This window comes from Phalacrocorax carbo, chromosome 12 (genome assembly GCF_963921805.1).
Source record: "Phalacrocorax carbo chromosome 12, bPhaCar2.1, whole genome shotgun sequence".
NCBI lineage: Eukaryota > Metazoa > Chordata > Aves > Suliformes > Phalacrocoracidae > Phalacrocorax > Phalacrocorax carbo.
This window is the reverse complement of record NC_087524.1, coordinates 1,348,288-1,368,240: the sequence shown is the minus strand read 5'-3', so window position 1 is coordinate 1,368,240 and position 19,953 is coordinate 1,348,288. Positions and strand designations below refer to the sequence as shown.

The 19,953-nt window shown below is 46.8% G+C and overlaps 1 protein-coding gene and 1 long non-coding RNA gene across 9 annotated transcripts in view; one reads left to right on the top strand and one right to left on the bottom strand.

Moving 5' to 3' along the window:
- Nucleotides 1–19,953, bottom strand: part of LOC135315463 (uncharacterized) — a 295,947-nt gene that overhangs the window by 149,133 nt on the left and 126,861 nt on the right. The window lies entirely within an intron of this gene.
- Nucleotides 1–19,953, top strand: part of PAX2 (paired box 2) — a 102,384-nt gene that overhangs the window by 64,882 nt on the left and 17,549 nt on the right. For all 8 annotated transcript variants that reach the window (XM_064463680.1, XM_064463679.1, XM_064463685.1 and 5 more), the window contains 2 exons: nt 6,301–6,476; nt 8,352–8,478. In XM_064463680.1, the coding sequence (XP_064319750.1) occupies nt 6,301–6,476; nt 8,352–8,478 (303 nt within the window). The remainder of the gene's footprint in view (nt 1–6,300; nt 6,477–8,351; nt 8,479–19,953) is intronic.

The following is a 19,953-nucleotide window of genomic DNA, read 5'->3' as shown; positions in this document are numbered from 1 at the left end:
CACTATCACAGTGTAGATCCCTGATAACATTTCTTCTCTATGTGCTGCAGGACCTTGCCAGGCCCTTCCACGCTCTGTCATCTCTATCCTGCACTCACTTGGGGTCCTTTCCACCTGAATGTGAGGTTCATCTTTCTCAGATGAGGTTCAGTTATCACAATCAAAGCCCTGACAGTCCTTGCAGCACTACTACGTGCTGAAATACAGAACTGGACCGTCTAGAGATGATGCCTTTTTTTCACACTGCCCAAAATGCTGCAAAAATTATTCTGGAAGGAAACGTAAACCAACCTTTACAGACTTTCTTTTCCAAACCCTACTGAGTAAGGCCAGTTACACAGGTGAAAAGATTGCCACATCCGTGCCGCCAGCCGTTGCCCTTGTCCCTGCTGTGGGGAATACAGTATTAGCCTGATAATCATTGAGGATGCAAATGGAGTCTCTAGAAATATCGTGATAGCCAGACTGGACCAGCTTGTGCAGACCAGGACACCAGTACCAGACACTTCTGACCACGTGGAAATGTGTGATCTGCTCCCTCAGCTCCCCCAGCCCTTTGTCCCTGATCTCTCCCTCGGTTGGGGGTCGGCCCAGACGCAGATGCAGGCGGTCCGCTATTCCCAGCAGAAGCTCGATGCCAGGGTTTGAAGCCCAGGTCTGGTAGCGCCGGGCTCCTTCCTGGGCCCGCGCCGAATGCAGCGTGAGGGTGCGCGCAGGGCTGGCTGCCGTGAATGACAAGCGCTGGCTATCGATCGCGTTCTGAACTCGGCCCAGCCGATAGAAGGTAATTAATGACTCCATTTGCCTCAGTACCGAGGAGAACAATTGAGTTTGAAACTGCAACAACTGGCAGCGCGGGGAAAGGCCCCCCGGGACGTCCAGGAGAGCTGCGTGACAGGCCCGGGCTGCGTGGGGACACAGGAACACATCAGAGGGGGAAAAAAGAGAAGGGAATCGGATAAAGGGAAAGAGCAGTCTTAACACAAAGGGTGACTTGGGAAAGGGCAGCACACGTAACTGAGCGCGCCTGGCGAGCGGAACAGGGCTGCTCTGGGCTAGGCAGCCCAGCGGGGACGGTGACAAAGGCAGGCTGCGGGAGAGGACAGGGTCGCCTCGCTGGCACAGAGGGATGGCATTTCAGCAGCCGGCTCAGCGCTGCTCTGTGAGACAGACGCGCTTCCCTTGGAGGCTTTGACAATCAGATGGGTTCTGCTGTGTCACCTGGCTGGCAGTTCTCATGCCAGTCACATACGCTTTTATTATGACTGTGATTTTTATTGGTAGCGCTGTGAGGCCCCAGCTGAGATCGGGGCCCCACAAGGCAGTGGGCAGACATGCCACAGGGGCAGTAATAGCCCCTGCCCCAAAAAAGAACAGTATCTCCGTGTCTGTGTGCCAGCTGCACAGCTTCTCATGACCCTCCTTCACATTTCTGTGCCACAAAAGGTCTTCCTATGTCAGCAATACTTCTGAATTATTTGTTGAGATGGCCCCATCCCACCCTGAGCAAGGGCGCTCTCTGTCACCTGTAGCCAGGAAAGTAACCGTATTGCGCTGCTTTGGGCTACTTGTACATGACGGTGTCTTTGTGGCTTCCAGGCCTGGGAACATCTCTTAGTTTCGGAGCTATTTAATGGGCACGTTCCTTGGGTCAGATGTAGTTAAGGTTGTTCCTGTGTCCTCTGGCACAGCATTCCCTTGTTATCTGTCAGGATACTTCCGTGACACCCACGGAGCACGTTTGTGCCTTGCGCTGAAGGTTTACACTGAACACTGGCTGTGCACGCTCCCTCAGCAGCCCCTCGGGAGGAGAGATGTCTCCTGTCACACGTGCAAGGCCGGTCCTGATCACGCTGACAGCAACTGTGTGCTCTTGTGAGGGACACAGTGACGGAGGCCATGGTTCACCTCTCAAGCTGTTTGTTAAGATCCTTCTGATTAAAGAGAGAGGTGTCCCTCTGTCACAGAACCACGGAGTTTCCCTCACCAGTAAAAAGGGAACCGGCAAAAGAGATGATGCCTCCTAACGGTACAGCTAGCGCAGTTACCCAGGTGGCATCCCCAGACTCATCCTGCAGCTGAAGCCTTGCTTCACCACAGCACCCCTTCCAGGAGCTGCTCTCTTGGCAAATCCCATCACTTAAGCTTTTATTCCTAGCACTGCTCTTCGTCAGTTTAAGCGACTGTTGCCTGCACAGTGCCATTCCTCATGGGATCTGCTAGTCTTTCCCAACTCAAATTTTCCCTCCCTTTGCTTTCACCCGCAGGCCTCTGATGGACACCATCTCTTCCCCGAAGTCCTCTCTGCTCCCTACTGCCACCTTTGCTCATACCCACGGAATTGTCAGCTCCCGTATTTTGTATATCACAGTATTTGAGGCTTCTCCTGATAGTCCGGCTCACAGAGTTATATGCTTAGATGAGAATTGGAACTTTGATCTAAAACTAGAGATAAGTGTCTGTCCCTTGAATTTTCAGGGGAAAAAATGAAAATGCATCCTTTATAGGTTTTGACACCAGAAAACAAACACAGGGGATTTACAATCCTTTGGTTTTGAAGAAAATATAATGATCTGTGACGGTGAATGTCTCAGTGTTAGCAATACAAGACATAATCTGTCTTTCAGGATCATCTCTGTGAAACTTTCTCCACTTCATAAGTAAAATCTATATGCACAGCTCATATTATTGCTCTATGAAGCTGGGATTTGTGTGCCCTACCATTATTAAGTCCAATACTCCTGCAAGCTGTTTAGACAAGGTGCACCTCTTGGTAGCCTACAGGCCTCTGTCAGAAGTTGCTTTGCTTTTGCAGATTTTAAAGCCTAGGCCATGGCAGAGCGCTCCCCTCCCCCATATCCAGAACTCCCACCTAAACTAAAGCATCGCCTCTCTCCTAACAACTTTTCCACCTCTCCCTATTTATTTGCTTCCTTTGATCATTCTGATTTCTCATCTAACCCCGTTCCTTCCCTTTCTCCTCCCTTCATCCTTTTCTTTCATTTCCCACTGACTATACAGGTTCTTTCTTATCAGGCGGTCCTGAGTTTCCCAAATACGCATACGCACTTATGTGCGTGTACACACACACGCGCTGCCACAAATAAATAAATAAATAAAAAGGTCAGTGAGCAGAGCAGCAATAACCCCTAAAACAGTACTATCAGAGGGACATGATTGATCAATTGAATTCCATAGCGGCTGAAAAATGTGGGATTAAGTAGTGTATTATACGCACAATGAGTTGAGGCATGATGTTCATTTCAAGTTCATTTCGCCAGCCCTCTGCCACCAGATCAGGCAATCAATAGGGGCAGCAGATATCATATATCACCTCTCTCCGTGCTAGGGAGAGAGCACCATAATCTCTCGCAAATTTAGAGTGACAGATTTGTCAAGATCTGAAGGGCCCCTGAATAAATGAAGGAAAAGAGACTCCTACAGCGACTTGGGAAAGCTGTGGTTTCAGCTTCTTCACACAAAGGCATGGCCTGTGCGCACATGGGAGACAGGTGTGCACCGAGCTCTGCAGGCAGACAGGAATCACAAATACATGTGCGTGTGTGCACTAATCTGTGTAATCACCCAGGGCAACTTGCTATGGGTAAAATCCTGTTTAATGACAATCAATGGAAGTTTTACCGTACACAGGAACACCCGGCCACTCACGGCAACTACCACACACCGTGTAGGGCTGCCATCCTTGAAAATCAAATATAGCCTAAACCAGCCACCACAGACAAATGGCTGCTCAGGCACGTACGGTGATGCAGAATCTCAAGAATAACATAATAATGACCTACTGCAAAAATACCCATGTGTATTAGCATCATGGTGTGCACAGTCATGCACACTGATGGACACGTGGAAAAATCCTCACAGGCAACCAGCTTCACGGGCTGCAGACAGCTTGAGACAAGCGCTGATACAGAAACATACGTTTGGGGTTTTTTTCTGAGCCTGGACCCACGAGTTCTGTGCCAGCTTTCTGTAGGGAGGACCAGATAGAAAAGCCTACTGGAATTGGGAGCATGAGCCTCAAGCTGCCCTCGTCCTCCTGAAAGCCACCCTCTGTAGTAACAGCCCAGTCCATCTAAAACACAAAGACTGAGCTGACACACATGATGTGCAGTCCACCAAGCCTGGCCTTTGCTTTGTTTTCTCTTAGCCAAATCTGTCATGAACTCCAGCTTTAAGGAACTTGAGAATTTTCCCTTGTGCGAAAAAGCCCAAGGAGAGGAGAAAAATGTGAGGGATCAGTGCCAGTAAACAGCCCTGCCCTGGCTAGGGGTGGAAAAGAAAGAGAGAAGGGGAGGCTTGAGGGAAGGCTGCTGGCTGGGACAAATCAATATGTAATATTTTCTACGGTCTTGCGAGTGGTACTGTACTACGTTACTGTATATAATGTACTATTGATTATATCATATCGTATAATCACCTATAAACGGATATATCTCATAGCCAGAAGGCAGCAGGCTCAGTTATAACTCTGGGCCAGCAGCTGGGCATTAACTGTGCCAGGAAAATACCCATCTTGGCAGCATCCATGAGCTAAAAGATAAAGTGGCAGGGTGGCACGGTTCTGGCTGTTGCACAGTGAGTGCCACCCCAGGCTCCTGGGAACATCGTCTGCCCACGAGCACAGGCAGTCACATGGAGGAGGGAAAAGGTCAGTACAGATCCCTCAGTCACTTTGCTGGCAGACAGCAAGTTTCTGAGATTCACAGACTGGAAGCCACCAGGAAAGGCTGAAGTATGAGGAATATTAGTGAAAAAGCAGGAAGGTAATCACAGCGTAAGAGGGAGAATCTGATCGTAGGTTAGACAGGGCGATAAGACAGCCAGACTTGTGTCTGATGAAGCACAGTAGGTAGAGATTCAGCATGGAGGGTATGGAGGTATATCAGCATGGATGAGACAGGGGATTATAACCAGTCTCACCAAAGTTAGGCTGAGAGGTGACAGCAGAAAGATACTCAGCACAGTTGGAGAAGATTATAATGAGCAGACTTGCCTCAGATGAGATGAGGGATTATGACAAAGGAAGATTCACTTCAGCTGGGACAGGAGGTTATAACAGACAGAATCACCTTGGATGTGACAGATGCTAATAGCAGGAGACTCACTCACTTCAGATAAAAAGGGGTTATAACCGAGATAAATGCACCTCATTTGAGTTGGGGGATAACGGGGGGAAAAAAAAAAAAACAAACAAAAAACCCCCAAAAACCCCAAACCAGGTGGGTAATGAGATGGTTTATCACAGGTTAAAATTAACTTTGGTTGGGGCACGGCATTTATAATGGACTCGCCTCGAAGGGGATGAGTGGGCTGTGAGAGTCGTGGGATGGCACAACAGAGAGACACACACCTGGAACGTGGCAGGAGGCACTGCAGTGAGACTGGACTGTGTCAGAAGGCAGTTGCAGGGACAGAGATGCACTTCTGGTGGTGCTTCTACCAGAAAAAGGCTTTTTTCCTAGTAAGAACAACGGATTACCAGGAATGCCAATGCCCACTGAGTAGGACTAGGTTTTGTAATACAGTAATTAAGTTTGGATCGGAAGGGGGACTGACGCAGATTTGTCTCATTTTGGAGGGAGTTTTATAACAGATGTATGTCATGATAAATCACGAGCTACATGTAGGAGAATGGGACAGGGATCATAACAGAAACCAGCATCGGACACAGTCCACAGGGCAAGACTTGTGTCTGGTGAAACACAGAGACATTCCTGTTGCCTGAGGGGGATGAGAGACTCATCTGGGCTATGACAGGACAAGTCAGATGAGCGGAAAATCATAACAGAGATATAACTTCTGTTGGGACTGGGGAGCTACAACAGAGACTGACTCCCTTCCAAGCTGTAAGAGAGCCCTTTCTCCCTTCCAGGCTTCCTCAGCCCTCTCCAGTACAGGCCCATCCCCAGCACGCTAGTTTTTCTGTGAGCTGCCACTCCAGTAGCCTTCTAGCGATGCTAATCGCTGTGGTTTGCTCCCATTTTATGCTCAGCAATGGAGATTTGGCAATTTTTAACACTGAAAATCAGCGGAACCGAAACTCATCTCTGATCTGAGCACCATTCTCCACAGAGTCCCACAGAGCCTGCGGGACCAGCCTGGCCCCTCCAGCAGACAGGAGGGGGCTTCCCTCTGGTTTCCGCAGCCTCCTCATCCTGCAGCAGTGGCACAGCTCCCTGGGTGGAGGTGGAGGGCCCCACTCTGTCCTTGCCCCGCATCCCTTGCTGATCCGAGCCAGGGTGGTGCTAACTCCCTGTTTTCTCTGTCTGTGCCCTGCAGATGTATCCGAGGGCTCAGTTCCCAATGGAGATTCCCAGAGCAGCGTGGACAGTTTGCGGAAGCACCTTCGTGGCGACACTTTCACCCAGCAGCAGCTGGAAGCTTTAGATCGAGTTTTTGAGCGTCCTTCTTACCCTGACGTCTTTCAAACATCAGAGCACATCAAATCTGAGCAGGTGAGGGCTTGGCCTGGTAATGGGGACCCCCAGGCGCCCATAGGATGATGGCAGGGAGATTTCCTCACCAAAATCACTGTCCCCCCTCTTCACCCCTTGTTCTCACACTGACCTGTTATTGCACATAGATCACGCTTACATCTTACAGCACTTTCTACTTGTAAATAGATCACTGTGATGATGCACATGTATACATGAGCTCTACCTCCTCTCATGAACTTGCTGCACACACGCACACTGTGCTCTCCCTAAATCCACACGTCCGCCTTTCCCTCTGCACGTGCACCTGCAGGTACGCGGGCATGTTCTTGCCACGGACATGCAGACGCTGCCATGTGTGTTCACTGGCATGCAGCACTGCACACAGAGACTCCTGCACTTTCAGATCACGCTGGCGACCAGCAAGCCACAGGCTCCGGCTTTAACGGAGCATTTTCCTTCATGCCCCAAAGCTGAGCCTTGACTCCCATCTCCAACCTAGTTTTCCACACTTCTGCAGCTCTGCCCCCCTCTCCCTTACTCCCCCGCTCCCCGGGCCTTTTATCCCAAAAGCTGTTTGTCTTAATAAAATGAAAATCAAAAGTCTTTTTAAACCGCCCAAAGCCATAAACCAACAAAGGAAGAGAAGGAGAGGCTGGCTGTGGACTCCCTTCATCCCAGAGTCCCTGGGTTTATTACAATGAATAACCTTTATTTACTTTCATTAGACTATTAAGCACCAGCACAGTCATTTTTCCCCCTGAAACTCTGAGCAGGGCCCATAAAGCAAATCCGAAGCCTAATTGAGTTCATTTTAATTTCTCTCCGATCACAGCGAATTACTCTGGTGATAAATCAGGGGGCAGGCTCACCCCCAGTAGAAGGCCTAATTTGCAGCTAATTACAAAACTGATTTCTACAGGAAGATCAATACGAGAAGGAATTGGAAATGACTAGGCAGTCCTAGCCGAGCAGGGACAGGGGCGGGGAGGGGGCAGCGTGCGGGAAGCCCGCTGGAGGAGGGGGAGACGTGGGGAGGGGGTTGGGGAAGTGCATGGAAAAAAAACGGAGCAGAAAGAGCAGAAAATCAGTTTTAATTTAACGTAATATTAATCAGAGCAACTTTTCCTGCTGTTTTGTAGCCTTCCTGGTTTCTCCAGCTCCCGCGTCTGGTCTGGAGGCTGCCACAATAAAAAGGCAATTACCAGAGCCTTTCGGACAGGACACCCTTTCAGATTCAATGGCTCTCCCCCTCCCACCCTTCTGTTAGCCATGTGGCTCCCCCCCTCCCCAATTTCATACCCCAATGCACAGAGTGACAGAGGCAGGGGATGAGGCTTCTTTGTTTGTTTTTAAAGAGCTAGGACCGAGGTAGCAGCGGCGGGGAGCCAGACGACCCAGCAGAGAGCCTGGCTACAGTGGGCCAGCACTGGCTGCTTCCGACAGCCCGCCTGGCCCAGTCCTGTCATTGCAGTCTTCTGCCCTGGCTGTCCTTGTCACCAGGGCAAACACCTCCTGCCTCTGCTCAGCCAAGAGGAGGGATGTGGATTTCCCCTTTCCTCTCCCCTGGGCTGGCACAGGCAGCCATCCCCGCCATCCCCATCCCCATCCCCACAGCACGGAGCGAAGGCTCAGTCGAAGCACAGATAACGGGCCAGATCCCGCGCCCGGCTTCACCCCTCTTCCCCTTCACGGTGGCACACAGGAGGGTGGGCCAGCTCATCCTAGGAACCCCCCTGCAACCCTCTTGTCACTTCATCTTCTCCATTTCCTCCTCCTCCTCCTCTTCCATCTGTGCAGGGGTTTGCATCTCTCCTCTTCCTCCCCCCCATCTGTACACCCTTTCCTTTCTCCCGGCGCATCAATAGCGAGCTGTCTTTCTCCTCTCTTCCCCAGGGTAATGAGTACTCCCTCCCAGCTCTGACCCCTGGTCTCGATGAAGTCAAATCAAGTCTATCCACCTCTGCTAACCCAGACCTGGGGACAAATGTGTCAGGACCCCAGACGTACCCAGTGGTGACCGGTAAGCTGCCTGACCAAACAGCAGAACCAAGCTTTTTATTTATTTCCCTCATCACCATTAGCTTCTGCTTTTTCTGCTAATGCAAAATATCCCTCTGTGGCAAACATGGAAAGAGACAGAAAGACTGTGGAGGATGTAAGGGCTCAAGAGAATCTTGGAATTCAGAATATTGGTGGTTTTGGGTACCCGTAGAGGTGCCCAGGTGTGACTCAAAGACAGGCAAACCCAGGCGTGAATCGGGAACTTGTGTGCTCAGATGGGGCTTAGGGATGGATGCTGGTGGAGGACAGGTATGGCCAAATACACACTGATTTTTTCCTTTGTGTCTGAGAACAAGAGGGTCATGGCTTGCCCATGATCCACACTTGTTATCTTGGGGAGAAAGAACAATTCAAGTTTTATTCAGCCCTGGCATTTGGAAGGGGCATTTGCAAACGAAATACTAAGGTCTGCTGAACTGTGACTGCTAAACTCCTTCCTCCTTAAGCCCATGAGTCTCTAGCAGCAGCTGCTAAAAGAAATTTGTTCATAGCCTTCCCTCAGTTGTGACTGGGAGAGTAGGAAATGAGAGCAAGTGCAAGACAGTAGAGGAACTGGGATGCACAGAAGTAGACGGCAATTTCTGCAGCAACTGCTCCACACGTGCCTTCTCTGATGGCACGTTGCAGGTCCTGAGTGGCGCAGGCTTGTCCCGGGGCCACAGGGCATGCCATCCTGATACAGTGTTGGACTGCCGGCCCTGTGTGTGTCTAGAGCCATAAGGAGATCCTCTGGTGCCACAGCCCTTCTTCTCAGGCTTTAGTTGCCGTGGCCCCCTGCTCACAGAGCTACCAGAGATCTGCACATCTCCTGGGTATCTGGAGCAGCTGGCAAGGCACAAGTGACTTGCCCAGGTCTGGTATATCTCCCTTGCCCTACAGCTGCTGTGGCCCTGCTAGAAACCTCACAGTGTAAGTTGAGAAATAACTCATGACAAAGAGGTCTAAGTCCTGTTAGCAAGGGAAGGAGCTGTTGCCTCTTGGCCAAAAAGCTATCCTTCGATGGGACAGAATCAAGAGCACTGGAGTTTGTATCTCAACTTTTTCTTGTGGAAGCCCCAGCTAATAGCCTCTGAGGTCAAAGCAGCTCATGGCTGAGGCAGGCAGTCATTGCTCGTTCAGCAAACACTGAGCAAAGGCATACTATTACATGCAGCTTTCGGCTACCGGAACTTTGGGAGTGGGCAGGATTAATAGCAGTTACTCCAAATACAGAGGAGATCCAGTGTGAGGTCTGCAAAATGGCACGGAGACCGTGGGGAGGTGAACTGCATATTTAGGGAGTGTCTACAAAGTGTGACATCCCCAGACTTTTTTCATGGCTTTTACTGCTATCAGGCTTGATCCAGGATCCTTGTAGCCATGCAGTTTCTTAGCCAACCAGAAAAAAATGGCTCAGCTGTGGCAGAATTGTTCCACCCTTCTTTGTATTTGCATATGCAAGACAAGACTCAGCTGGTATCCATCTACCATTTAGCAGATCTACATCTCTTACAGGAAATACTTTCCTGTCTCTGGTGGGGCAAAGCCAGTAGTGGAGCAGTACTGTCTTTCCTTCATGGAAGGCAGATCCCCATTGCTGGATGTCAAGGTGAGGCACCTAAAATCAGAGTTTAAGATACAAAGGGGGCATTAAAATAGTTCTTTTTAGTCCTTCTGCCTAAGTGAAGATGGTGAATTCCAGCCCATTAACATGGAAGCAGAATTTCCGAAGGCTGGGGACACTGCACAAGCTTTGGTCATGACTCTCACAAGAGGACAGCAGGAGGTAGATTTGGCCTCACAGAAGAGGCTGTGGGCTGAGGCACAAAATCTTCTTCATGTCGCCCCCAACCCTGTGCCATCCCCACTCTGTTCCCTACAACACTCCCAGCTCAGCTCAAGAACATCCCCATCTGATCCATCTGGATCTAAGAGTGAGAAAAGTTCATTTCAGACCCAGCTTGACATTCCCAGGTGGCAACTTAGCACTAACATCTCAATCTGTATGCGACATTTCAATCAGTGCAGAGTAACAAAAGCAGAACTATTAGCGTTGGGAGCTGTTCACTGGTGGTAATGATGGGGAAACTCAGAAACTGGAAATGAAAAGGGAAAAAAAAACCCTCAACACCCTGAAAGGCAGCAGGGGATGAGGGGCGGAGAATTTTTCCTCTACACTTAGGCCAGGATCCAATGTTTGGATTAATGGTGCCATTATCCAAGAAAGGACTTCAGATAATGCTCATTCTTAAAATGTTTTTGCTGGCAATTAAATGGTTGCAGTTATTGATCTTCATTGATCTGATGTCCTCAATTTGCATAATCTATTAAAGATGAATGATTCATGATATGTTGGCTGTGGGGCTGGGCAGTGCTTTCAGGAAGGACCAGAGAGGTGAGGAACTCAGTGCTGCCTCCCAATCTTCCCCGGCCAGGAAATTAAGGAAGAGGCTGGGAGCATGCAGATTTCTTTAGTATCACCCAGATCCCTCTCCAGGAAGGGATATTGGAGTAACGACAAGTACTGAACTGCTGGCTGCCTGTTCTGCTGCTGTAGTGTCATCTTTGAAATGTCTCTTTGCTCTTGTCCCAGGGCAGCCTGTGAACCCAGGTGATATCTAAAACAAATGTGAAACAAATTCACACGGACAGGGTACAAACTCTGTGTGCAGTCACGTCAGGATGTAAGATTTAGCTTCAGCCTACAAGAAAGTCTCCCCAGCTCAGTCTTCCCGGACAGAAGTATCACTAGTTCTTTCCAAACCTAAGCTGTCTGGCATTGGAGATTTTTGTAATTTCTGAAGGACTTCAAAGAAAGCCCTTCTCCTCTCTCTGGCTCAAGAGTAGATTTCCTCAGCAAGCTCTCTCAACTCACACCATTCTGAGAACATACCCCTCCAAAAGCCATCAGAACATCAACATTATATAACTACCTAAAATCGTGGAATGTAGCGAGATAGTTAAATACAGATGTTGCTGAAGTCCCTTTATCTGTCTATGAGCTTCCTGGAATTGAGGAGCCAGAAATGCTGCAAAACAGGCAACCACCTCCCCAATGTGCAGGAAGGCCTTCCCCAAAGTCCTGGACATCTATTCAAAGACACAGCTTAGCACCACAGTTACGTACAGCACAGCCTTGCCTGGTACTGCCAATATCAAACACTGCCTTTCAGATTATTCTAACACATCTTAGTCCATTTATTACTCACATCTCCTAAAGCAAGTAAACAAAAGCATTTATTTACTATGGAGCAGAGAGGTCACACTTACTTCTCCCCATTAAGTATCTGCAAGGAATGTCTACGAATGAGCTGACACTTAGGGGTTAGCTGGGCACTAGGCTAGGAAACATGCTTCCACTGTCCTTCCTATAGAACAAGACAATGTAGAAATTTTCAACTTCTTTATGAAGAATCAGAGAGAGAAAGCTCTTAAGAGCTGCCTGAGAATACCACCTCGCCTCTTCCTTCACACGCAGGCCAGCAGGCCAGCTACATCTTGCCTCAGTGTTGCATGGCCATCATAGCTAGATTGGCATAGATCCCTGGCAGTTTCTTGGGCAGTATCTTTGGACACCAATCAAGATTTCCTAGAAGCAAAGATCCAAGTCTGAACGTACCAAGATAAGCCAAGTCCGTGCAGTTGAACATCAACACAAGAATTCTGTTGTTCAGAGATGTTCTACGGCAGTTATTTCTATTGAAGGCAAACAGGGCTTCAGATGAGTACAAACCTGTACAGGGCTATGTAAACACAGAAAACCTTCAATAGCTCTCTTTTGTTCAGTAGTTTCCACAGGTCTTTGACTTTGGAAAGTACTCGGTAGCTGACGCCCGAGAGGTGAACGGAGGAGAACCTCAAGCTTTTGGCACTAGAAACAGGAGTACACAAGGCTGTTCCCAGAAGCCTTGAATCCTTTGAGAGCAAAGGTTAAGATGCTTCTCTAAGTACCATCAGAAGTCATATTTTTTGCAATAGGCATGCATAAAAGAAGTGCTGTGTCTTCAAACCAGGGTCTGAGTTCTGGGGACTTAGATTAATAGTTTGGGAGAAGAGTACTTTCCAACTCAATTATCTAGCCCAGAAGTGACATGACAGAGAGGCAGCACTATGGGAAATGAAGGACAATGGACTTTTCATGTTTGGCTTGAAACTTGTTTATTAACAGACTACTAAAGGGGAGGATTTACCTACTAATGGATTGTAAAATTACAGCAAAGGTAAAGAAAAACTTCCCTTAATTGAATCCTAACAGTTTTAATGAAATAGACTTTGTTTGCCAGCCCACTACAATCAGTGAGATCTACAAAGAAAAGTAAAGGTAAAAGACAAGCCCAAGAAAAACGGGGCAAAAAAAGCACTTCAGCAACTTCTACCATTGACTGAAATGGGAGCACGTGTCCCCTTCTCTTCCTGTGAGGAGGTTTCTGAGCGCTTCGTGCTATGGTTAGCACCTGTTAACAGGAACAGGTAACTTAAAATCATCCTCACCCACCTAAAAAAATACCAGGTCCTGTATAGAAAATATTTCCTTCTCTCTGGGAAATAAATTTTTCCCCAAAGCAACAAATATCATCCAGGGTGAGAAATCCTGATGACAACTCACAGTGTGTCAAACAAAGGCACCAAAAAAGCACAAGTGCCATCGATCACGCTTTACTCCAGGCCTCCCCTCTCTGGCATGAGGTCAGATTTTTTTTCAGTTTAAGTTAACTTTTAAAATTTATACATTAATATACGCAAAAAAATTACAATTACTGACATTAAGGCTACTTGCTATGTCTGAAAGACATACAAAAATAGTACTTATCAGTATCTGATTTCTCTGAAAGTTTTCAAGAAAGCTGTGATGCTAAGCATGGAGAAAATATTGGCTAGGCACCCGGATCCAAAGTTTTTCTGAAATGATAAACAATCTTTGGAGAACTTTAGCCTCCTGCAAGGTGAAAATATATTATTTCCTCCGTTTCAGCTTAGTGAGTGAACTGAAGAGAATTTTGTTCAGTTCAATAACCGGGTCATTCAAAACTAAGAAACAAACTAGGATTTGAAAAAGCAGGAACATTTGTTTTCCTCTGTCAGTGAGTGAATTAAGCTTGGTGTGAAAGGATGAGATCTATTAGTTCTAAAATCAGGTTCTAAAATCAGTTCAATTTCCTCCTTCCTACTCTCCTTCATTTAATAAGTCGTTTTTAATGCAAAACCTGCTTAGAAAAGCTTCTTTTTCTGTTCTAGTATATATAGGAAGTCAGGGAACTTGTGGTCATTTTATTTAATTAGCATGAATAATTACAAATACTGTTTTTAATTTAATTCTAATTTCCATCCAAATATAACGTGACACAGATTACAAGTAAAAAGTTAATAATCTAATAAAATAATAATATGGACTCATCGTTCACTATTTTCTCATATAATAATATGTAAAGACAAATTATATTAAACAACATAATTGCTTAAATAAATTTGCACAGATGCAGTTCATCTACTTAGCAAAAATTCAAGTAACCACGTTTAGTGTAAGTTCTGTATTTGTCAAAATACTCGTTACCACCCATAAAATTCAACCTTTCAGAAAACGGCTTCTTAGCACAAATGTAGAACAAGTCGATCCAGCTTGCTGCTTTAAATCATGATCAAAACTGACCATTACGTTCAGCTGTACTTATATCATTATGCTGAGAGGGGGAGCATTTCCTTCCCCTTTTCCTTGTTCGTACTGGTGAAAACTTCCTCTCTTGCTCCAATCTACTTTAGCCTCCGACAGCAGCGAGCGATGGCCCTGGTCAGGGCTTGACTGAGCTGACTTAAGAAAACCTCTTTCACAAACTGCTAGGGGCCCCCGGTTGGCTTTGGTGACAGCAAATCCGACACATGCAGAGCCACACTCCGCAGCACAGCGTCACGCTGCAGCCGCCAGCAGTCAAGCAGCCTGTTGGGCACATCTCTGGATGCCCCAATGCCCTGAAAATGGAATATGATAATCGCTTACGTGGCTGCTACGAGGTGGTTACGATCCTGCCTCATCAAAATGAAGGAGGTATTTTCTGCGAGCAAGCCTCTCCCCTATTTAAGATGAGGAATCAGCAAAAGTAGAAGTCCACAGGACCTCCAAATTTCATCAACCGTTTCCCATCCCTAAGGAGAGATAATATCTTATCTAGTCAAGGAATTTGGAAAGGCAAAAGGTGTTACTACTCTTCTCCAGGACCAAATGGCTGAGGGTGATAGATGGTCAGATGAATGATCCCTGGTACAGACAGGAATAGCAGGGGGGAAAGGAATCACATAAACTATTTCCATGCATCCAATAGAAGTTTCACTGACAATAATGTTATGATGCTGAAGAAGGCAGCTGATGGGCTTGAAAGGCATATTGAAGTGAGGAACCCAGAAATACATGGACTTGAAAGAAACCACGTCTTTGCCTTCCTTAAATTAGCGTTTAAGTGAACTGGGTAATGACAATAGCAGTGAACTGGCATTCCCAGTCCACCTTCCCTCAGCAAGGGGTCAGCCACTGCAGGCTGCCACACTCGATGATGACAGACAAAAAGGGACGTTTTTAGAGAAAAGAATTATAGTCTTCCCAACAATTCTGTTTTTTCCTTTTCTTTTGAGGCTTAATGAAGGATCCAGTAAGTATGGCTACGGTGAAAAATTTTGTGATGTAGATATTTTCCCACTGACAGCAAAGACTGTGCTTTGTTAAGACTGAGTTAAGCAACACCTGTCAGCAGGTGTTAATAACTTTTGATCTCCATCAGCTATCCTGGATTTAACCAGGCCAGCTCCTTGTACAATTGAAATTGCCCGCTGCAGACTTTCAGAGAAATGGAGAGCTTAGGGCAGTCTGTGGCCCTTCTCTGCAGGTTCAGGATTGCTGTGGGCTACGCAGGAAGATCTATCCTATCTTATGATCAGTAGAATATCATTGTGATGAAACCTTGGAGATCCCTATAATGGGAACTGTTTGAAAAACTAGCATGTTCTGTTCTAGTTACATTTCCCAGTATATACTTCCAAAGCCTCTTGTTTAAGAGGTAACATTCAAGTGCCAGCCCACCAAGGAATAACCAAATGCTACACTTTAAGGCAGGAAGTAATTGCCCAACCTGATGGGCTGGGATTCAAGAAAGGGGACAAGAACATGAACTCCACTGAACTTCTCTGTTTGCCAAGTGCACCGGTTGCACATCTTTCCCCCCTCCCCAGACTTCAAAGCACATCTTCCTTCACCAGCTCCGTCTGCAAACGAACGTATTTAGAGCCACATGAAGTTGACTTCAGTGGAGTTGTCAAGTGATTAACACTAACAGTACTCAACCAGCTTCAAAGAGTAATTCCAGATTACAGGTCTACTGGAAACTCCATGTTTTACTCTGTACAAAGGCTATAAAACTTGTTCTCTCCAAAGTGACATAAAGAGCTAGCAAGCCAGGTTACTTGGAAACCAGCAGTTAATTAGATCAGACACAAAATCTAGATTTTTAAAATTCCGTTTTCTAAAAAATGGGGCAAATAGGTTTCAAAACTTGATGTCAGTGACGTCACAATGGTTTTGACTCGCAGGGGAAAGCAGTCCAAAGTTGTTTCTTTAAACGTGTATTCAACAACCTGCAAGTAAAGTATTGGGCTAAGAACGTGGATGGATCTGTGCAGACACAGGAAATAAACCCGAACACACAAGGCTCACTCTCCTGTCAGCAGGAATACAAAGAGAAGACAAGAAAGGTACAAGGAGAAGCAGCTTAGTCTTTGCACACTTTTCAGTTGTTCTAGCAAAGGTCTTATAGGATGCTCTTTATCTTCAGTGCAACTTGCATAATGCTCTTGCAAAAGAAAAGCTAGAAAACAATGAAATGAAAGAAGAAGTAGTTCTTCTGACATGACAGAAAGCAGAAGTGAAAGTTATGCTGTGTCAGTCCAGTTTGGTCTTTTGCATGACTTCTAGAATTTCTGAGGCAAGATTCTCACGTGGGATAAAGCAGGGTGACTCCCCTGGCTGTAGTTTAAACTCACCAGTTTGTGAATGCTGAGGACCCAGTCCCAATCAGTTTGCCACAATGCAACCTTGCTAGGGAATGGAGAATGCAAATACAGAAAAAGGTGTTTCAATGGTCGGTACAAGTATAGGATTCAAAACACCTGAGATAAGATTCAGCTTTGGCACACGATTCCTACACAAACTTGGGTACGTCTTCTCCGGGCTTAGTTCCTCACAGACAAAACAGTGATCCCAAAGGGATGCTGTGAGGATATGTGTTCTAAAGAGGGAGGCACTGGGCTCATGAATATTTGATAGAGACCCCAGGAAAAATGAAGAACGCTAACCATCGTCAAGACGGTGAACAGTGTTAAGTGGGTGTGTACAAGCCATCCCTTACGCAGGGATGTGCCATCTTGGTATTCTTTCCTTACTGAAAAGGGACGGAGCACTGGAGGCAGGTAGCTTATCCTCCAGGAAGCCAGCAATGAAAAACAGGCAGCTTATCTAGTCCTGCAAACCCCCCTGCTTCCCTTCCCTTCAGCAGCAGAGAGCACGATAAAAGCTGAGACGAGTCTCTGTAGGAACCCAAAGCTGTGAATCTTCCTCTCACCCTGTCTGGCCAAAATCCCTTCCTTCACAGGGGGAATTTAGGCCAGAGATCGCCAGTTCTAGCTCTCTGCCAGCATAACAGAGGAGAGGGTTAGAAAGAAAGAAAAACAGCCATAACTCAGCAAGTACAGTCAGAAAGAGAGGAGCAGGAGATGCAGAAAATATGTAGTCCTCTGCCATGTTTCCAGCTATATCCCCATCCTGCTGACCTTTTCAAATTTCCCCCACCATGACATTGGGTGGTTTTTTTTTTCGCTTATAAACAAGGATATCGTTTGCCATTTAGAAGAAGGGAGCCTGGGACAGGAATAGATTTCTGCTGCTTTGAGGGGTTGCAAAGTCATTCCACTCCCCATTTGATTACAGGTCAGAATTCCAGCCTTAGGAATAAGTCACTGACAGATATTTTGGGGCTCCCTGATGCAGCCTTCCTGAGGGACACCCCCCAAGACACAGACAAGCCAGTATGACACTGCTCCACAGCTTGCTGGCACTGGCAGGGCTTGGGAGAGGAAGGGGCAAGTTCTCCATCACAAATATGAAAGAATTAGAGAATGGAGAAAATCAAAAGTGAAAACAAAAGGCGCAGCTGAAATTTGAGGTGGTTAAAATGAAAAATAGGACTGTGCCATTCACAGGTGGATAGATAGATCAATCAATTGATCTCATCTACACCGACACACTTTGGAGCTATAACTCACTGCTGGGGCAATTATTCCAGCATAGCAGTGGCAGGAGTTATATCAGAGACAGAATTCAGGTGCTTTTAGTTAGGGGAGAGTTGGACAACAAAGGAGTAAAAATTGGTAAATGGCATCCACCAGTAAAGGTACATGGGATATAAGTTATGTCTATGTGGTTGCAGAGTATAGAGAGAAAGATAGACAGATAGATGAATAGACACATAAAAGTCTGAGTTTTGGTTGTGCAATCATTTGCTGTCTGACCTTATCCTCGCCTCCCCTCCACTACTCTTAGAGAGGAGAGTGTTCAGCATTATTGTGTTCCAGCCTCTTTGCCATGTTACTGTTGACTTCTTTATCCGCCCACACTGAGTAAGTGGTGCTGCCTCTGGAAGGTGCGAGGAATTTTTCTTCATAAGCCTCAACGTGTTCAAGAGAGGGCTGGGCTCATCTCTGCTGTGAGTCTGACAGGGGCTTTAACAGCCTCACAACACCGGGACAAATAGCTCCTTGTCCCTTAACCCTTCTCAGCTTTGCAAGGCAAGGCCTGGCACTGTTGTTCCCATTGCAAGGGCTTTAGACAGTCTTTCAGGCTGAAATCCTCTCTGTGGTGGCTGGGCAGAGCGGAAATCCAGGGCCTGGATCAGATTGGCCTAATGCTACAGCAGCTTAAGCGGCCTGTTTTACCAGAGATTATGGTTTCACTTACACAGAGCGCCTGAAAAATGCTGCGGTTTAGGAAGGATTATAGCTGAAAATTCCGTGCTTTAAAAGAGAAATAAAGCAGGGGAGGGACTAGGAAACCCAACGTGCCTGGGGGCTGCGCAAACAGGATTAACCTCTGCCCATAGCACCTCTTGCTTCTGCCCACCCACGCTTCCCGTGTCCACCCTCTCCTCTGCCCTTTTCTCCCCAGCAGCTTGGCACACCTGCTCTCTCTTGCACAGTGCGGAGAGCTGAAAAAGAAGCCTGGAAAATGCCCAGGACCAAAGCATGCCTAGTTTATTTAGGCATGACTGTCAAATGGCTTCCTTGAAAAATATCGGTTCACTTGCAGCCCCTGAAAGCCAGGGGAGCTTTTGGCCCTCTGCATGCAGATAGATCTATTAATCCAAATTACCTAGTATCAACATTATTTGGATAAAGGCTTCAGCACTGCTAGAGTGCTGGTGGTGACTGCCTGTCTGGCCTGAAGGTAAATCTGCGCACCCCTTGCCATCTGATGACAGAGGATGCAGGAAGAAAATAGCTTTAGGGGTTCTCCATCTCCAGAGACTGGCATTGGCACGTGAAGGCTCACTGCTAGGATTGTAGGATAGTAGATAGTTGTGAAAAGCAGAAGCTGGGCGCTGATGTGCTGCTGCCTACTCTGGTGACTTTAATTAACTGTGCAACAAGAACCAGATACTTCAGCTTCTCTTCCCCATATCCTCAACAAAAGGTCCTGGCCAAACAGAGTTTCCTGTGGCAGAAAGGGAGAAGAAGCTACAGTCCTCACTTAGCATACCAGAGACTTCACATAAGTAAACTAAATAAAGAGGAACTGTACACCTTTTGGCCAGGACTGATCCTTCCCAATCAACTGAACCTTGAACTTATGTCTTTGCCACAAAGGAGTCGCAGTGATCAGAGACCTTTGCTGGCCATCCAGGTTAGAGGTACTTGGAGGAGAACACAGATGGCAAACTATCATTTTTGCCAGGTAGCAAACCTTTAGGAAGCAAATGCCTCAGGATAAACAGCATTCACAGATAGAAACTGCCCAGCCTTTTATTGTCTAGGTGAGCACTGCAGCCTCACAATAAGGTGCCTAGGGCTAATTAAGCCAGTTCTACATTAATAAAGTCAGATTTATGACCTAATTATATGTCACATTTATATTTCTCTGTATAAATCAAAACCACCAGAACTAACTTATTTCATAGGCCATTGGCAACACTTGCCATCACAGCAGAGAGGTGGCTTTCGTTTATCGGCTATAACTTGTTTACCTGAGGATGGATGATTTGCTCGTTGATTTCGATCGGATCTGATCACATCATCCATACTTCTCTTTCATGCATTCAAATACAGGACCCTATTAACGCTGACCCAACAACAGTGGGTGTGCTGGAGTACCTGTGCTTTAGGTCACAAAGCTCTCCAATTCCCAAACCTGTTACTTGGCAGCCAA